Source organism: Caretta caretta, chromosome 12, assembly GCF_965140235.1.
Source record: "Caretta caretta isolate rCarCar2 chromosome 12, rCarCar1.hap1, whole genome shotgun sequence".
NCBI lineage: Eukaryota > Metazoa > Chordata > Testudines > Cheloniidae > Caretta > Caretta caretta.
Genome location: NC_134217.1, coordinates 12084560 through 12100209, shown reverse-complemented (window position 1 = coordinate 12100209; position 15650 = coordinate 12084560). Strand labels below are relative to the sequence as shown.

At 39.4% G+C, this 15650-nt stretch overlaps 1 protein-coding gene across 1 annotated transcript in view; it reads left to right on the top strand.

The window, feature by feature from the left end:
* The window catches only part of MMP2 (matrix metallopeptidase 2), a 50630-nt gene extending 35416 nt beyond the window's left edge, over positions 1-15214 (top strand). The window contains exons 10-13 of the mRNA XM_048816783.2: positions 5754-5890; positions 8307-8466; positions 12364-12473; positions 14359-15214. Coding sequence (XP_048672740.1) covers positions 5754-5890; positions 8307-8466; positions 12364-12473; positions 14359-14462 — 511 coding nt within the window. The 3' untranslated portion in view covers positions 14463-15214. The remainder of the gene's footprint in view (positions 1-5753; positions 5891-8306; positions 8467-12363; positions 12474-14358) is intronic.
* The last annotated feature ends 436 nt before the right edge of the window (positions 15215-15650 follow it).

Below are 15650 nucleotides of genomic sequence, written 5' to 3'. Positions count from 1 at the left end.
AAGAAGGCTGGAGCATCTGTGGATCTTTAGACTAGATGACCCTTGTGGTCCCTTTGAACCCTGTGATTCTATGATTACTTGGAGCAGAAGGAAAGTTTGTGCTATACTGTCAAAGCAATTCTGTAAAATTCTGGTCGAAAACTGGAATTTCCATCCAAGGGAAAATTCAAAATTCTGAACAAACCGAATGTTCTGTTTCAGAACAAAGTGGAAATGGTGAAATTTCCAGTGGAAGGGAAATCGGGAGGAGGGGGTGATTTAGAAATAATCTTGTTTGTTTGTTTAAATGACAGAGAGCCAGGAACCTAGAAGTCCTAGGAGCCTCAGATTTTCAGGGCTTCCAGGCTCTCCTCTGCAGGTTTGGGAGGTTTGTCTAGAGCTGGAGCTGCCAAGGGCTTCCAGGCTCCCATCTCTGCAGTACCTTGGGCTCTGCCACAGGGAGCCTGGAAGCTCTGGGGTCCCCAACTCAGAGACGGTCTGAATGGCAGGGGTGCTCCAAGAGCCACTGGCCTTGGGAGCCTGGACTTCCCAGCAGCACGCCAGGTAAGGTGGCAGGAAACCAGGCAGGGTTCCATTGGAACCCACTTATGTTTTGCCAGAAGTTCATTGAAATAAATATGTTTCTGCAAAATAGTTCAGTTTTGATGAATCAGTCATGAAAAAACATTTAGTCAGAAAATTCCCAACCAGCTCTAGTTGGGGGGAGTGTAAACAGCACCTTTGTGCTCTCCACCCCCCATTGCTTATTTACACCAAGCATTCGCTGGCTATAGCTAAGGTTCTGGCCATGTGCATAGTGTGTGTGTGTGTGTGTGTGTGTGAAACTCAAACACAACAGCTCAGATTTAGGACTATAAATTGAACCTGGCCAAACTATCCAATGGAACTGACCCATCCAATTTAGTGTCTGCGAGTTGCAAAAAGTAACACAAAATAAAAGAGTGAAAAGTACATTCATTGTTCCAATAATCCAATGTTTTATTATTGCCACAAAAACAGACAACTCTGTTATACAGGAGAGTAGACTAAATAATCATAATGGCTCTTTCTGGCTTTAAATCTATGAACTCAGCTTATGTGTTTATGTACATGATATGTGTGGGGGAGTATATATGTATGCACATTCACACTCATTTGTGCTTGAGTAAATTCATTTTAGAAATTATGCTTTTTAATAATAGCTAAAAATGTAAAAATGAATCTAACTTGTTTAAAAGAAGCAGACTCCCTTGTTTAAAACTGCTTATGCAGTGCTGTAAAATATGAAATTGGCATGAATCAGAATGTCAATGGTTATATTATTGTCCCAGATAAACAGGCACAAAGGCCATTTTTCCAGCAGTACTGGAAACCACAACAGCTATGTGCTCGGCTGAAACACAAGAGACTTGGATGCACTGAACAGAACTAAATAACCAACTGGGCATCCTCACAAAATATCTGCAGTGGAGCTTCCGATCTCAGGCCATTCAATAATCATTTGTGCCTGATGGTGTTGTATGCCCAGAAATCTCCTCCACGTTTAATTTGAAGCTGGAACACTTTTGATTTTCTGCAAAATAATAGTGCCTAAGCCATGTTCTTTGATCATCCTTTCGGAGAAAAAGATAGAGCAGAAGGGAGAAGCAAGCTCTTGGGGCCTGATTCACCACTATGTAACTCCACTGGTATAACACCAATAATTTAACGGATTTACTCCCACTTTACATGCATGTGAGTTCAGAATCAAGGGCCAAGGTTCGGAAGATTTAACTTTTGCTCTGTTACTGGGTTTCTGGTCGAGTAACAGAGACTGGGGTGACAGATGGAGGAGAGAGGAACACAGTAAAGAAACTATGAAGACAACTCTCACTGAAGCTCCTTTTGGTATAAGGGGCCTCAGGAGATTTCCCTTGGGAAGGAATCTCTGCTGGCACTGGGGCACATAGAAGTTCCTGTGCTATTCCTTTCAGCCCCCAAAAAAGTAGGTGTGGGCAGGGTTTCCCTACAATCTGGTGATGTGCAGCTGCCAGAATGGTCCCTTGTGGCCTGTGGGCAGTTGCACAAGCAGTCCATGGATGGCAAACATTGCAGAAAGCCACCTTTGGACCATTCCATGCCTGAGCTGCAAAGGGCTGGACCCCAGGACCTGAACCACTTCCTGTTTACCATACATATGGCACACACTTCTGCTAGCCTCGATATTTGAGGGCAACCCTCAGCTCAGGCTTCCTTTTAGCTAAACACATGGCCTTTCAATAAAGTCGATCACTTTTAAACAAAACAACAACAAACTTTAAATGCAGGGGGAAAATAATCTGTGGAGTCAAATTTGTTTCATTGCACAAAAGTAACTTGAGACGTTTGCAAAACCTGCCTGACTGGTGGCTAGCTCACACCATTTCTGAATTGTGGTATTAAAATTGGTACTCCAATGCCACACGTATCATTTTTAGCACTGAATTGTCAGCCAGGCCCCAAGCCAGCCTCCATTTTTGCCAGTGGAATATTGCTGGTGTAAATGGGTAGTCATTTAGGCCCAGATTTGTCAAGGTATTCATGTGTTCAGCATTGCAACACCTAACTGACTTAACGGTGTAAGTACCATTTTCAAAAGCGATTTAGGCATTTAGATTCTAAGCCCCTTTGACTTTCAGATCCTGATTCAGGAAAGCACCTTAGTACTGCACTGGATATTAACATTGCACAAAAATACAGCCATAATTATTTTCTGGTACAAATGGAGTTCACAAATAGAGGCCATCTCTGAAAACAGATCCTACTAAAAACAGTTTCCCAGCCTTTAAAATCCAAGATTCCTGAAGAAATCTCCACTCAATCTCCTGGGAAAGAGAGAGAGGAGGCTGGCAGGTGTATAAATACGCCATACTTAGTTTCCTAATGTAGGGCACCTCTGCTGAGCCCAGCAACAGCCTCTTGCAGTTCCTCTCCAACTCTCTCCCCTCCTTCCTTTGTTTGGCAGCTGCTAGTGGTAATGCAGCAATTGCCTAGCTTTAATCAACTATATTATTCACATAGGTGTCTTACACTTGAAACTCACGGGCAAGTATGAATGTGTATATACGAGGCATCAGCTGTGCCAGGTCAACATTTTATAAGATACAAAATCATAGGGAAATATGAAATTCAACATGCAGTCAGTATAATTTAGTTGTTCCAAGAACAATATAAAAGACTAAAACAAATTGTTCAAACTGATTCATACTTTATCTAACATTCAGCAAAGACAGGGTGTGACTACTTATTTGTTTTACTTTGGAATTCATTTGCCTATCAGTCTCCTGGATTTCCCAACATTAGGGAGAGAAGGCAGAAAACAACCTTGTGATCCATTTCTGGAATTAAGAAATAACCCTGAATCATGGGGCCTGTGACTTTTATGACTCACCCACCTTAATAATAAAATTTACCAAAGAATCCAATTTTTATGTCACACAGATAGAAGACTGAGAGAGGACTAAGGAGAAAGACTAGATGAGCTCTTCAAAACAAAGGGTTTTATTTTTGTTTTTCCTCTCCATACAAATGTATGTAGAATCAAGAAATGAGGGAAGGGAAATACTGTGCATATGTGCTACTCTACATAAGCAAGAGGTCTGGTATTAAAAGACCTGCCAGCCCTTCCAGTGAGGATGTATGAAGCAATCTTATGAATCAGTAGAGCTGGGAAGAAATTGGAATTTGTGTTCAGTGAGAAATTCCAGCATTTAGAAATGTTTTTTCATTCAATTGGAACAAAAAAAACATATTCAAAATTTCCTGCAAAATGAAAAGTACAAAAAATTTAAATTCAGAGCCACTGAATCATTTTGTTTCACTAATGTAAAAACATAATATATTGTATGCATTATATCTATATGTAATATACACTATTAAATTAATATTTCATGTAAAAGTCTAAACAAAATGTTTCAACATTATTGAAATGAAACAAGAAAGTTCATTTCTCCTTTTTTGCCATTGAATTTTTTTGCTGGAATCAACACGTAACCACAAAATGTATCAATTTTGACTAAATTGCATTTTCCAACAGCAAACTGTTGTGTCAAAAATGTGGGCTCCATTCATTAGAAAGGGGCTTTCAAACCCTTCTGGGCTCTGGGAGGTTTAGAATCCTAATGTGGATATGGATCCCTGGCCCTTTTCTCTGACTAGAACCTAAATTTGATCCAAACTTAGCAAAGGGGAGCAGAGTCACTAACATGGATCAGAATTCTGCAGTTTAGGCCCTTCTCTAAGGCTAATCATTTATTAAAAGCTATATATGTAGTGGCAGATATGTGTTACATGGAGTTCCTTATGTCACATGTGATCTGCTTTTCTGTGAAAGAAAAGAAACATATAATAGGCAATAGGAAAAGGACTCTTTTCATACAGTGTATCAGTACATTTGCTTTTTTTTTTTTTTTTTTTTGTCGTCCTGCTATAGCTACTCTGATTACTTCATTAAAAATAAAAATGAAATTGATGTTTATACCTGTGGAAAAATAGAACACATTAAGACATCATTATCCCAGTTATTAAGACTGTATCTCAGGTTATATCGAACAAAACTTTTGTAAAAAAAGAGGAAAAGTAATACACATTTAGCCATTTGCTGTCTTGCTCAGATCAGCTACTACACCCGATTATCATAATTGTTTAATTTTAGAAATGAGACAAAACCCTGTCGTACTTATAAATACATATGAAAATGCTCTCAACGTGTGTCCTTGCTAGCTCCATTTGTTCATTGTCAGATTTCAGCCGATGGTGGTACAGCAATCTATAAAGGCCAGTTAGGGCCTGATCCTCCAATGTTTAGGCCACCCTGAAATACAATTTCAGACTCTGAGAGTTTCATGAGAAAAGGGTTCCAGGTAGGGGTGAGCAGAACGGGCCCATTTTTTCAGCTCCTACTTTTCAGACTGATGAACGCTGGATTTGACCTGATGATTTGTTTACAAGCTACCAGCTAATGTACGTTGCAAGAGGGATTCAGCTAGCTTGTTGATTTTTCATCTTAAAAAATTGGCAAACTGCTGTAAGCTTTTGTTCTGTTGAGGGGGAAAAGGCTGTTCCTTCAGCAGGGGAGGAAAACAGTAGTGCCTTTGTTACTATCAAGTGCCTTCTACAGAATGCCCTGCCACTGAAAGACAATTACAGGTTTTAAAATCATAACTCAAATTGAGGATACCGCTTGTACACAAAATAAGCATTTCTCTAATGAACATTTTTAATGTTTAAGGTTTCTCTTACAGCCAAGCTCCCTTCCCAGCTGCTTGATAGATAGTTCTTCGATTTGAACTTTTCGTCACTACAATAATAATGGCAAGAGCAATTCATGGAATGTAAATGTCTGCATTTGTCAAATGCTTGTCCATCTGCTCCATACACAACAGCAGGATAACTGTAATCATGTCACTGCCTTGTAAATGTTTCTATTTGTACAAGTGAAGCACAGAATACATTTTACTCTGGCGCAAGAAGCCACGTGAGCCCTTCGGCCATCAATCTACTCCATTTCAGTGGGGTTCCGGCGTGCGGCAGATTATGCAGCCATTCCATTAGCATGCGGCAGGAGGATTCATTTAACCTCTCAGGCACCGTTTTGAACGTATAGCCAAGCAGTTATAAGTTTGTGCTGCTGTTGCTAGACCATGTGAGAGCATGTGCGTGTGCTTGCACATAGGTCTTTGCCAGATATGATGAGAAACAGATGTGCTGATGAATCAGTTCATTGTAAAGCCTGTGCCATTTTCTGTTCTGTTCAGATTCATGTGGAGGACTGTAAACCCCCGAAATAAACCCACAGGTCCCTTGCTTGTTGCTACATTCTGGCCAGAGGTGCCAGAAAAAATCGATGCTGTCTATGAGGCCCCTCAGGAAGAGAAGACAGTGTTTTTTTCAGGTATTGGTTACAAGTTGTAAACATAGCTTGTATAAGCGCTGCATTCAAATTCGATCTTTTAAATGCTAAGCTGGATCAGGGACATGTACCTCTGAGGCCGTATCAGATCTGTTATGAATGTCAGATTTCAGCCATTCCTTTCCTAGGACTAAAGGTCCAGAACCTGCAAGTTGCTGAGCACCCTCCACTGCCATTAACCCCCTGGGAGCTGAAAGGCTGTTAGCATCTTGAAAGAAAAGCTCAGCAACATGCAGAACCTGGATTACTCAGAGAGGCAGAGAGGATGCATGCGGGCATGCTAGCTAGCTTGATGGGAGAGGATAATAATAGATACAAATCAGTATGCTATCCATTTTAACATGGTTGGAGTCATATATATGCTCCAGCTAGCCTAGCCAAACTAGTGCAGCTGGGAGGTTGTTTTCAATGTTTGGAAAACTGAGCCAGCAAAAACTAACCTCCAGAATCCATTGCAACATGACTAAACATCTCCAACCATGGAAAAAACACATGGTTGATGCTGCTGTACATTTTCTGCACAGGAGGGGAAAGTATTGGTAATTTATTCCACGTTTGATTGGCTATTGGATTAAGCTACATGATAAAAAATAAAAACTCAGCACAGTCAAAATGCTTTGATATGCCATCTCCAGTAAATATTATTGTTAGCTGTTGGGGACTTCGGAGATTTATTTTGTTTGGTTTGGTGTGGGGGGGTTTTTTGTTTGCTTGTTTGGTTTTTTTGTTTTGTTTTGCTTTTGGATTTTACATTTTCCAGGGAAATGCAATTGCTTTAGAAGAATTCTAAACAGGAAAGACTAGCAAACACTAAAAGATCAGTAGGAAACTGCCTGTAGCCCAAGTACCCTAAAATCCTTTGTACAGGAGCATCCACATTTTGCTCCTGAAAGGCCACGCTGGTAACTTACAGGATGGAGAAGATTATCCTGGGAAGCTGTGACTATAAAAAGATTTGGGGGTTGTAGTGGATAATCAACTCAACTTTGAGCTCCTACTGTACTCTGTGGCCAAGATAGCTAATGCAATTCTGAGATGCCTATACAGGGGAATCTGAAATAGAGCAGAGTCTATGAGTACCTACAAGAGGAACAAATATTTAATAATGGGCTCTAGTCTAGAAAAGAAAGGTAAAACCCGATCCAAGTTCAAGCTAGACACATTCAGACTGGAAATCAGGAGTAAATTTTCAATGGTGAGAATAAGTAACCATTGGAACAATGGTTTCAGAGGAACAGCCGTGTTAGTCTGTATTCGCAAAAAGAAAAGGAGTACTTGTGGCACCTTAGAGACTAACCAATTTATTTGAGCATGAGCTTTCGTGAGCTACAGCTCACTTCATCGGAATCTAATCTGGGCATGGTGGATTCTCCATCACTGACCATTTTAAAATCAAGATTGGATGTTGTCTAAAAGCTCGGCTCTAGGAATTATTTTGAGTTAGTTCTATGGCCTATGTTGTACAGGAGGTCAGACTAGGTTATCACAATGATCCCTTGTGGCCCTGGAATCTGTGAATCTATGAGTTTGCTAGGAACTTCAGTGTTGCACCTTACACCTTTCTCATGTTATATAACTTACTTCGGGATCCAACTCCCAGTGAAGTCAATGGAAAGCTTTCTGACATTCATAATTATTGTAATATAATTATGGCCAATAGAAATATTCTCTCATGGTGAAAGCTTCCATGGTCACCGGCGGGTAATCTCACTGGCATCAATGGGAATATTCACTGAGTAAGGTACCAATCAATGTAAAGGTTGCAGAATTTGGCCCTTTGATTTGTATGTATTTTGGGTCATAATGGACAGTTTTCCTGAATCAAGGACCACAGAATCAGGGCCTTTTAAAATGGAGATATAGACGACCACTTAATATATGATATTCTTGTATCTAACTCGATGGATGAATAGAAATTTCTGAACTAAACAAACCACAGATACATGGAGAGGGTGCGTGTGGGATATGGGCTGCATTTGGCCTTCAGACTACCCTGCTTTAAGACTTCATCATCCAACCAGATTATCATTGTTAATTATTTGTATTACAGTAAACCCAACTGACAGCAAAGCCTATGCATGCTCATAGTCAGAGGCACTCCCTGTCCCCGAAAGCTTACAATCTAAATAGACAAGCCAGATGACAAGCAGGAGGGGAAACAGAGAGGGGAAGCTATATGTCCAAAGCCAAGCATCAGGTCAATGCCAGAACCAGGAACAGAACCATAATTCCTGAGCCTCAGTCCAGTTCTCTGCCTACTGGAACACACCATTTACTAGTAATATAAGCAGGATGATAAAAGATCTTATAAAGTGTCACAAAACAGAAATAGCTTTTTTGGTTAATCCACTTTGTAACAGAGTTAACTACCATGTAACTAAGTGTTTTTCCCACTTAGGAAATGAGTACTGGGTTTATTCAGCCAGTACTTTGGAGAGAGGATATCCAAAGAAACTCACCAGTCTGGGGTTACCTCCTGAGGTACAAAACGTCAATGCAGCTTTTAACTGGAGCAAAAACAAGAAGACATACATTTTTGCAGGAGACAAGTTTTGGAGGTGAGACACATTACAGTTAAGGTGGTGAGCCCTTAACTAAGCTCACAGCTGTTGCGGTGGATCCTTGTTCTCATTTAGGCTCAGGTGTTTGCTGCAAAATGTTTTGCCAGACAAGAGCCTAAAAAGATTATATCCCTTGGCAGCAGAGAAACAAGGTGGTCAGGTGACAAGGCCTGGAATAAATCTCTGAGATTTTCAGAGGCACATACAGCAGCTAGGTAAAAGTCACTGGCAGTTAAGCATCTAACTGCCATCTGTGCCTTTGAAAAATCTCCCCTTAAACCACTATTTCTGAAGGACATTGGACATAAAAATGAGGAAACAAGGGATGATATAAGGCTAGCAAACTTTGGGATAACTGCTCTTCTTGTCACAACAGAAATAACAAAGGGCTAACATATTTGCTTTACTTATCCAGCTGGTGCTGAGGGGAGCTGGGCACATCCTGCCAAAATATATCTGTTAATCGTTTGTCAAATCTTAGTTTGAAATTTATTTTGACAGCATCTGCAATCCTTTTCATATGTTTTCTATGCACAGCGAGGCAAGCACCTTTTGAAAGGATGTCCACAGATACCCAGAAATACTAGCGTGTATATTAATGTACCCTAAGAGTCATGTTGGAAATGCCTGTCAGGGAGTTAAAATAATGTTATGCAACATAAGTAACCAAATGCAGAATTCAAATGTCATATTATTATTTTTGTTATTTATCACATATTATGATGGTGCCTAGAGGTTCTAACAAAGATGGGATCCTTTTATGCTAGGCATAGTAGTTACATATAGTAAATGACAGTTCCTGCACCAAAGAGCTTATATTTTAAATAGACAAGACAGACAAAGGCTGGGAGAAATTAAGGATTATCCCTATTTTATAGAAAGGGAATTGAAGCACAGAGAGACTTGACTAAAGTCACATAGAAAGTCTGTGGCAAACCTGGGGACTGAAACCAGATTTCCTGAAAATTATTCTTCCTTCCCAAATAATCAAAGTAATACTCAAAGAGTTGCACAGCAGGAAGTTTTGGCTAACTATGTGCTACAAGGAAAGGACAGCTCCTTCACACCCATCCCTGACTAGAAAGTCTAACTGAGTCCCATGCTAGAAGGAAACGTTTTTAACCGTGGGTCTATGAGTGTGATTAAAATAGTATCAAATATCTTATGTTGTATCTGAAGAAAACTGGACCCATTTTATTTGATTTAGTGGAGTTGCAGGAGTATAACTGTCAGCAGGTTTGGGCACAAAAATAGGTTCTTAAAATTAGTTACCGGTCTGAGTGCTTCACTAAACTGCGGTGACTTACCTAAGGAATACACATCAAGAAAGGAGTAGAGCTGGGAGCAGAATCCAGAGGTCCTGACATCCTGGCTCCTGCTTTAATCTCCAGACAGACCTTTCTCGCACATGGAATTAGGGCAAGGTTTGGTTTTGAGAACACACACTTTACATTCCAGGTAGAAATAAGAGCCAGTCATTAATTGATAATATAGAAAGACGGAAAAATCAGGAAACTCCTACTACAGATGTAATATATTCCAAAAGTTTCAAGTATTCTTTCAGTGAAAGGTAAGCTATATCACACATCAAAGGTATATTTAGGGTGTGTGAATCCTTTTTATATGAACAATAATTTCATGTTGTGAACAGAGTAGATGAAGTGTCTTTTTTATATCCTAGTAGCTATGAATTCCTATAAGTACATAAACTATCCTTTCAGAAAGGTTGCCATTTGAAAGAAAAGTATGATTAATTACCTTTGAGAATAGCACTCTTCTTTTCCCCATTATCTGAAAATACAGGCATTGATCTTAAAAAGCAAAAGATTGCTTATCACTCACTTTGAAAATATTAACTATGCAGTTGATCATGTTTCATGTTTTCAAGTATTTACAATATAGCTACTTGTAATACTTCAAATTACAGACCGTGAGTTAGCAAAGCCGCTAGTTTGCTCCTGAGCACTCGCTGTTTTGATTAACTGTACATTTGGGTCTCCAAGAAATTTATCACTCTGATCTCAGACACTATTTCAATCAAAGCCCCTTCCTTATCAGTTGCAGTCACTGTAGAATGTATAATTTATTGTTAAGCAACTAAACAGCTTAACTGATTTATATCTGTATAAAGAAAATAGCAAGCAATCAAAAAACATTTGGTAAAAGGCAACTGTGTTTAACACAGACATTATAACCGTAAATATGCAGCTGCTTTATTTTATACAAGTACTCTGCCAGACAGAATGAAAATAACTACTTGGCAAAGTCCTTTTCATGTCATTATCACAAGCTTTAAACTGAGGTATAAGAAGGAAGCCCACTGCCTCCCTTTCAGTGTCTTCAGAACAGGATGGTTAAGCCAGGGAGGTTTACTGGGCTGGTGTCTAAACTTTTAAAACTTCACCACAGGATGGTTTAGCCCCCCCAAAGTAGGTTTTGCTTAACTAGTAATAGAAAAAATAGTCATGATTTTAAATCTCTCTCTGAATATATGGGCTTAATTTTGATCTAAGTTACATCAGTATAAACCAGGGGTAACAGTCAAAATCGAGAGGAGTTTAGGTGTGTAAAACTAGTAAGGGAGAGGAGAATCAGGCTCTATATAGAACAGGAATATAAACACTTCTTTAGTAGACAATTTGTGTGTAGGAAGTGAGGATGACCATAAAGAGATCAGTCCACTATCACAGTTTAAAATGAGGCTCACTGATGCAATCCTGTACTGGGGGCATAGGTACATCCATTGCTACTGTCCCTTGGTAAATCCTGCATACTCTCCTCTCTCCTCCTTCTGGGAATCAGTCTCAGTTACTAGGTCCATGTGAGGTGGCGAGCCAGGCTATAGCCTCCCTGACCCCTTGGGGATATCCTTAGGGTGACCAGATGTCCCGTTTTTAAAGGGACAGACCTGTTTTTTAGGACTTTTTCTTACATAGGTGCCTATTACCCCCCACCCCCGTCCCGTTTTTTCATAGTTGCTATCTGGTCACCCTAGATATCCTTCATCCCGAGGGTCACAGAATGGGATTAGTCCCTGTGCTCCTATGTGCATAGGGACAGTCACTTGTGGATTAACTGTATGTGGGCTATGAAAATGGGGGAACGGCTTCTTACATCTTTCCTCTCCCTGTGCACAGGCTAGTCTAGAGTGAAGTGCCCAAAGTGAACAAAGCATGAGATCCTCAACTGGTAGAAATCGGCAAAGCTCCAGTCACTTCAAAAGAATGTTGGAAAGTAGATATGAGTTCAGTGGAGCTAAACTGATTTATACTAGCTGAGGATTTGGCCCCAAAAGTATAATGAATGAAAGTAATTGGGATGGTTTAAATTCTCTGTTTTTCCAAGCTAAAGTATTACTGGTAGTAACACATATAAGGAAGTTTAGCTCTTGTAACCTTTTTATCATCACTGGTAGGGCTGTGTGAAAACAGTGAAGATTTGGGGTGAAATTTCATGCAAAACTATTTATAATTTCATGCTGGGTAATTTTTATGGCTCAGAAATGTCGCTTTGAGTGGCCATTATACATCAAACTGTGCCATTTTGAAAAGTTGCTGGTTGCAGAGCTCCTTCATTGGAATTACGTTTTGAAGTTTAAAATATGAATTTTGGGAACTCGATGTCGTTGCTCAGAATAGACGATCTGTGAGTGAAAGCGAGGTCCATGTTCAGTTCAGAACTGATTGCCTTTTCAAACAGAAAAGCTGAAAAAATTCACAGGATTTTCACAAAATTGGACCAGTTTAGTGAAACTGAAACAGTGTGAAAACAGAGTTACTGAATTTTACATGTGAATGTTTTGTACAGCCACAGTTACTGGTGACTTCCTGAAAGGTAGTGTCAGATGCTACAATTAAATAAAGCCATGTGATTATGGGGCTTTATCTTCTGCAGGTACAATGAAGTAAAGAAGAAAATGGACCCTGGGTTCCCTAAATTAATTGCTGATGCTTGGAATGGAGTTCCAGATAACCTAGATGCGGTGCTGGATCATAGTGGAAGTGGTGAGCGGCAGTCTGTCATAAGTCATTATAGAGCTTCCTTTCAAGAGTGTATTGCCCTTGTCTACTTCTAGACTTCCTGGAGACATTCAATTCTAGTGGTTAATGAACATGCAGCCACTCCGTCATTCTGCTTGGCATGCTGCCAGTTGAAATAAGTTTTTCAGTTAAATATCCCATTGCTCTCAATTTATTCTTTAGGAATTATCAAAAGCTTTAGGAATTATTACATTTCCTGAACGTTTCTGGTTCCTGTAAAAAACAATCATCCTTTCAGATCAGCACCACTTTCATGCAGTACATGTATTTAAAAAGTCTGCTACCATTGATATTGATAGTATTTAAGCTCCCCTGACACTGGTCCCTTGGAAAGGAAGTCTCTTAGAAATAGGGATTTAGTAGCAAAGGAATCCTTTGATTTTTAGTTCTCATTTTCCCTTTTTAGAAATGGGCAAACCAAATTAGATAACAAGTTCCTCCCCATTCCAAAACCATATTTAAAACAGCCCATTAGAGAACTGGTTGGAGTAGAGATGGGTTTGAACCATATTGTGGAATATGGAATCCTGAGGGGAGTCAGAATCCAAACTTGGGCCCAGAGCCAAATTTTGTCAACTGGAACATATCTCTACTTTGGAGGAGTTTTCTCCACTTGGTTTCCATTGTGGACCGGAAGTGGAAGTAATAATATACCTCAGGAAAGGGTCTTCTTCCAGAATACTTGACCAGAACCAGAATGCCAAAAACCTCATGGGGAAAGAGACTTCTCATGAGAAAGTCGGTGCAATTTTAGATTTTGTCTAAACACCTGAACTTTTGAATTGAATCCAAATTATGAACTGTTGGGGACTTACCCAACATTAACCTCATTGTCAATATAATTTGTATACTGGGTCTTCTTTTTGGCTTTATGTTTTATAAGCCATGTCTTGTCCATGGGTAGCTTGAAGGCCTTAGTTTTCTTTCTGTCACTATGCTCCAGGAGGTTACAAACCTGTTCTATATGTGGAGGAATGTAAAAAAAGAATCAGTCACACACACGCACTATAAATGTGTACGACATAATCCTTAAGGCTTGGACTGGATGTCTGGGTCCACTTTCTCGGCTTTATTCTGGTGGTTGTGAAGCCTGAAAACCAGATTAGCTGCCTTCCTGTGGATTCTCCTTCTAGTCCAGGATAGGGTCAGCATAAGATCATGCCACATGGCCTCTGATATAAGAAGTGTTCCAAGAGGAAAGGGCGTGACCAGGAACTCCTTGTGCCCAGGAGATTTCCCCACATGGCTCCTTGGAATCATGGGTGGCCAGTTAGAGTATGTTCCAGCACTGCTCTAATTCTCCCAGGGTCTGAATCAGACCATGGTAAGCTCCAGGACTGGGGGAATATATACAGGTAGCTTGGAGCCACCTTTGCTTCTTCCATCTTTGAATGTATCTCAGCTGCAGCTAAGGACCTAATCCATGGTTTTCAGAAGTGGCCTGCCATTTTTGCACTGACAACTTCACAGGCACAAATGTTTGTGAGATGTCACAGAGGTGCCTACCTGTTTGCACCTTCATACCACATAGCTAAATTTTAAAATGACATTAATTGTGCCAGCAAATATTTGTGTGCATAAAACATAGGCTCACAAAATCGGCTTCCTTCAAAATAAGGCCTCTCTTGATAGCCACTCTGGATTTCATACATATATATATATATGTTATTAATACAAATGTAATTTTAAAAACCCTGTTAAAAACAAGACACAATTTCTTCTAAATATCCTTAGAAAAATTTCTTCTATTCCTATAGGTTTAGCTGAAATAATAAAGAAACAAACAAAAACTATTATCAAGAATTGTGTTTTCCGTAATATATATCCTTCTTTTTTTCTCTCTTCACAGGGTACAGCTACTTTTTCAAGGACTGGTATTATCTAAAACTGGAAGACACTAGCTTGAAGATTGTTAAAGTCGGCAATGTAAAATCCGATTGGTTGGGTTGCTGAACTGTATAAAATATTAATAACCAAATACTTACTCTGTTTGTTATATGCCTTTTCTGTAACTAGAAATAGACCTGAATGCTAATTAATGGACCAGTCTGGTACTGGTACCAAAACACTAAGTACCAGTACTCTACACTTTCTTTCATCAGATAATTTAAGAGCGTGCACCTCCTAAATATACAAAAGATGTTTACTTACGTATCCCAAAAATAGGGTACAACTTTCCAATTTTCATAATCGTCATAGTGATGCTAGTAGCAGAACATCCATCACCTTTTATTCCCCTGGTGCCTGAATCAAAATCCAGTGAAGTCAATGGAAACTGACGTCTTTGGACCTTGGTTCTGTCTCCTGTAGGGTACCAGTCCCAAATAGGCCCCAATGAGATGTACCAGCAGTGCACTTTGAGTTTTTTTTAATACAACTCTGACTATAGATGGACTTGTCTCAACGCTTCTCACCTTCTTGCAGGTTTTGGTCATCGTTTCCATTTATTTACATAGTAATACAGAAAGACTGTCAAAGGCACAGGTTGCCTCAGGATTTGATTTGTGTTGATGCATGATGGAATCATGGCAAGAAACTGTATTAAAAGTATTGTTTTAAAGTACTTTTTATTTTAATATCTTAGTTAAAATTTAGCAATTTGCTTCATGCACTTTGTTACTACTATCACTTGTGTATATGGACAGAATGACTCAGATTTTTGAGGTCGATGCATTATACATAAAAAGCCAAGTACTAATGTTTAACTTGTTTTATTTTATTTTGTTTTGTTTGTTCTCTATAACATTGCGGGCTTTGTTTGTTTATTTGTTTACCTGCTTGCTTATACATTGGGCGATGGAAAATTTTCAATCTACTGCCTGATGGAATGTTTTTATTCATAAAAAAAAAAGAAAATCCCACACACAAAATGCCAATGATACAAATAAAACCAAATGACGTTGTCAGTGATTCTCATAGACATGCTTCCTTGAATTGTTTGAATTTACAAAGCATTTTGGTAGCATGTTAAATTGAGTGTCTGTCAAAGGAAAGACAATATTAACCCACAACAGAAATGCATATCGGAAGCGTTTAGGAACTCAGGTTCAAATGCTCAGTTGGTGACTTCAATAGAGCTGCACCAATTTACACCAGTCCAAATATTTCGTAGAATCGTATGGTCAGAAGGAACCGCAAGGG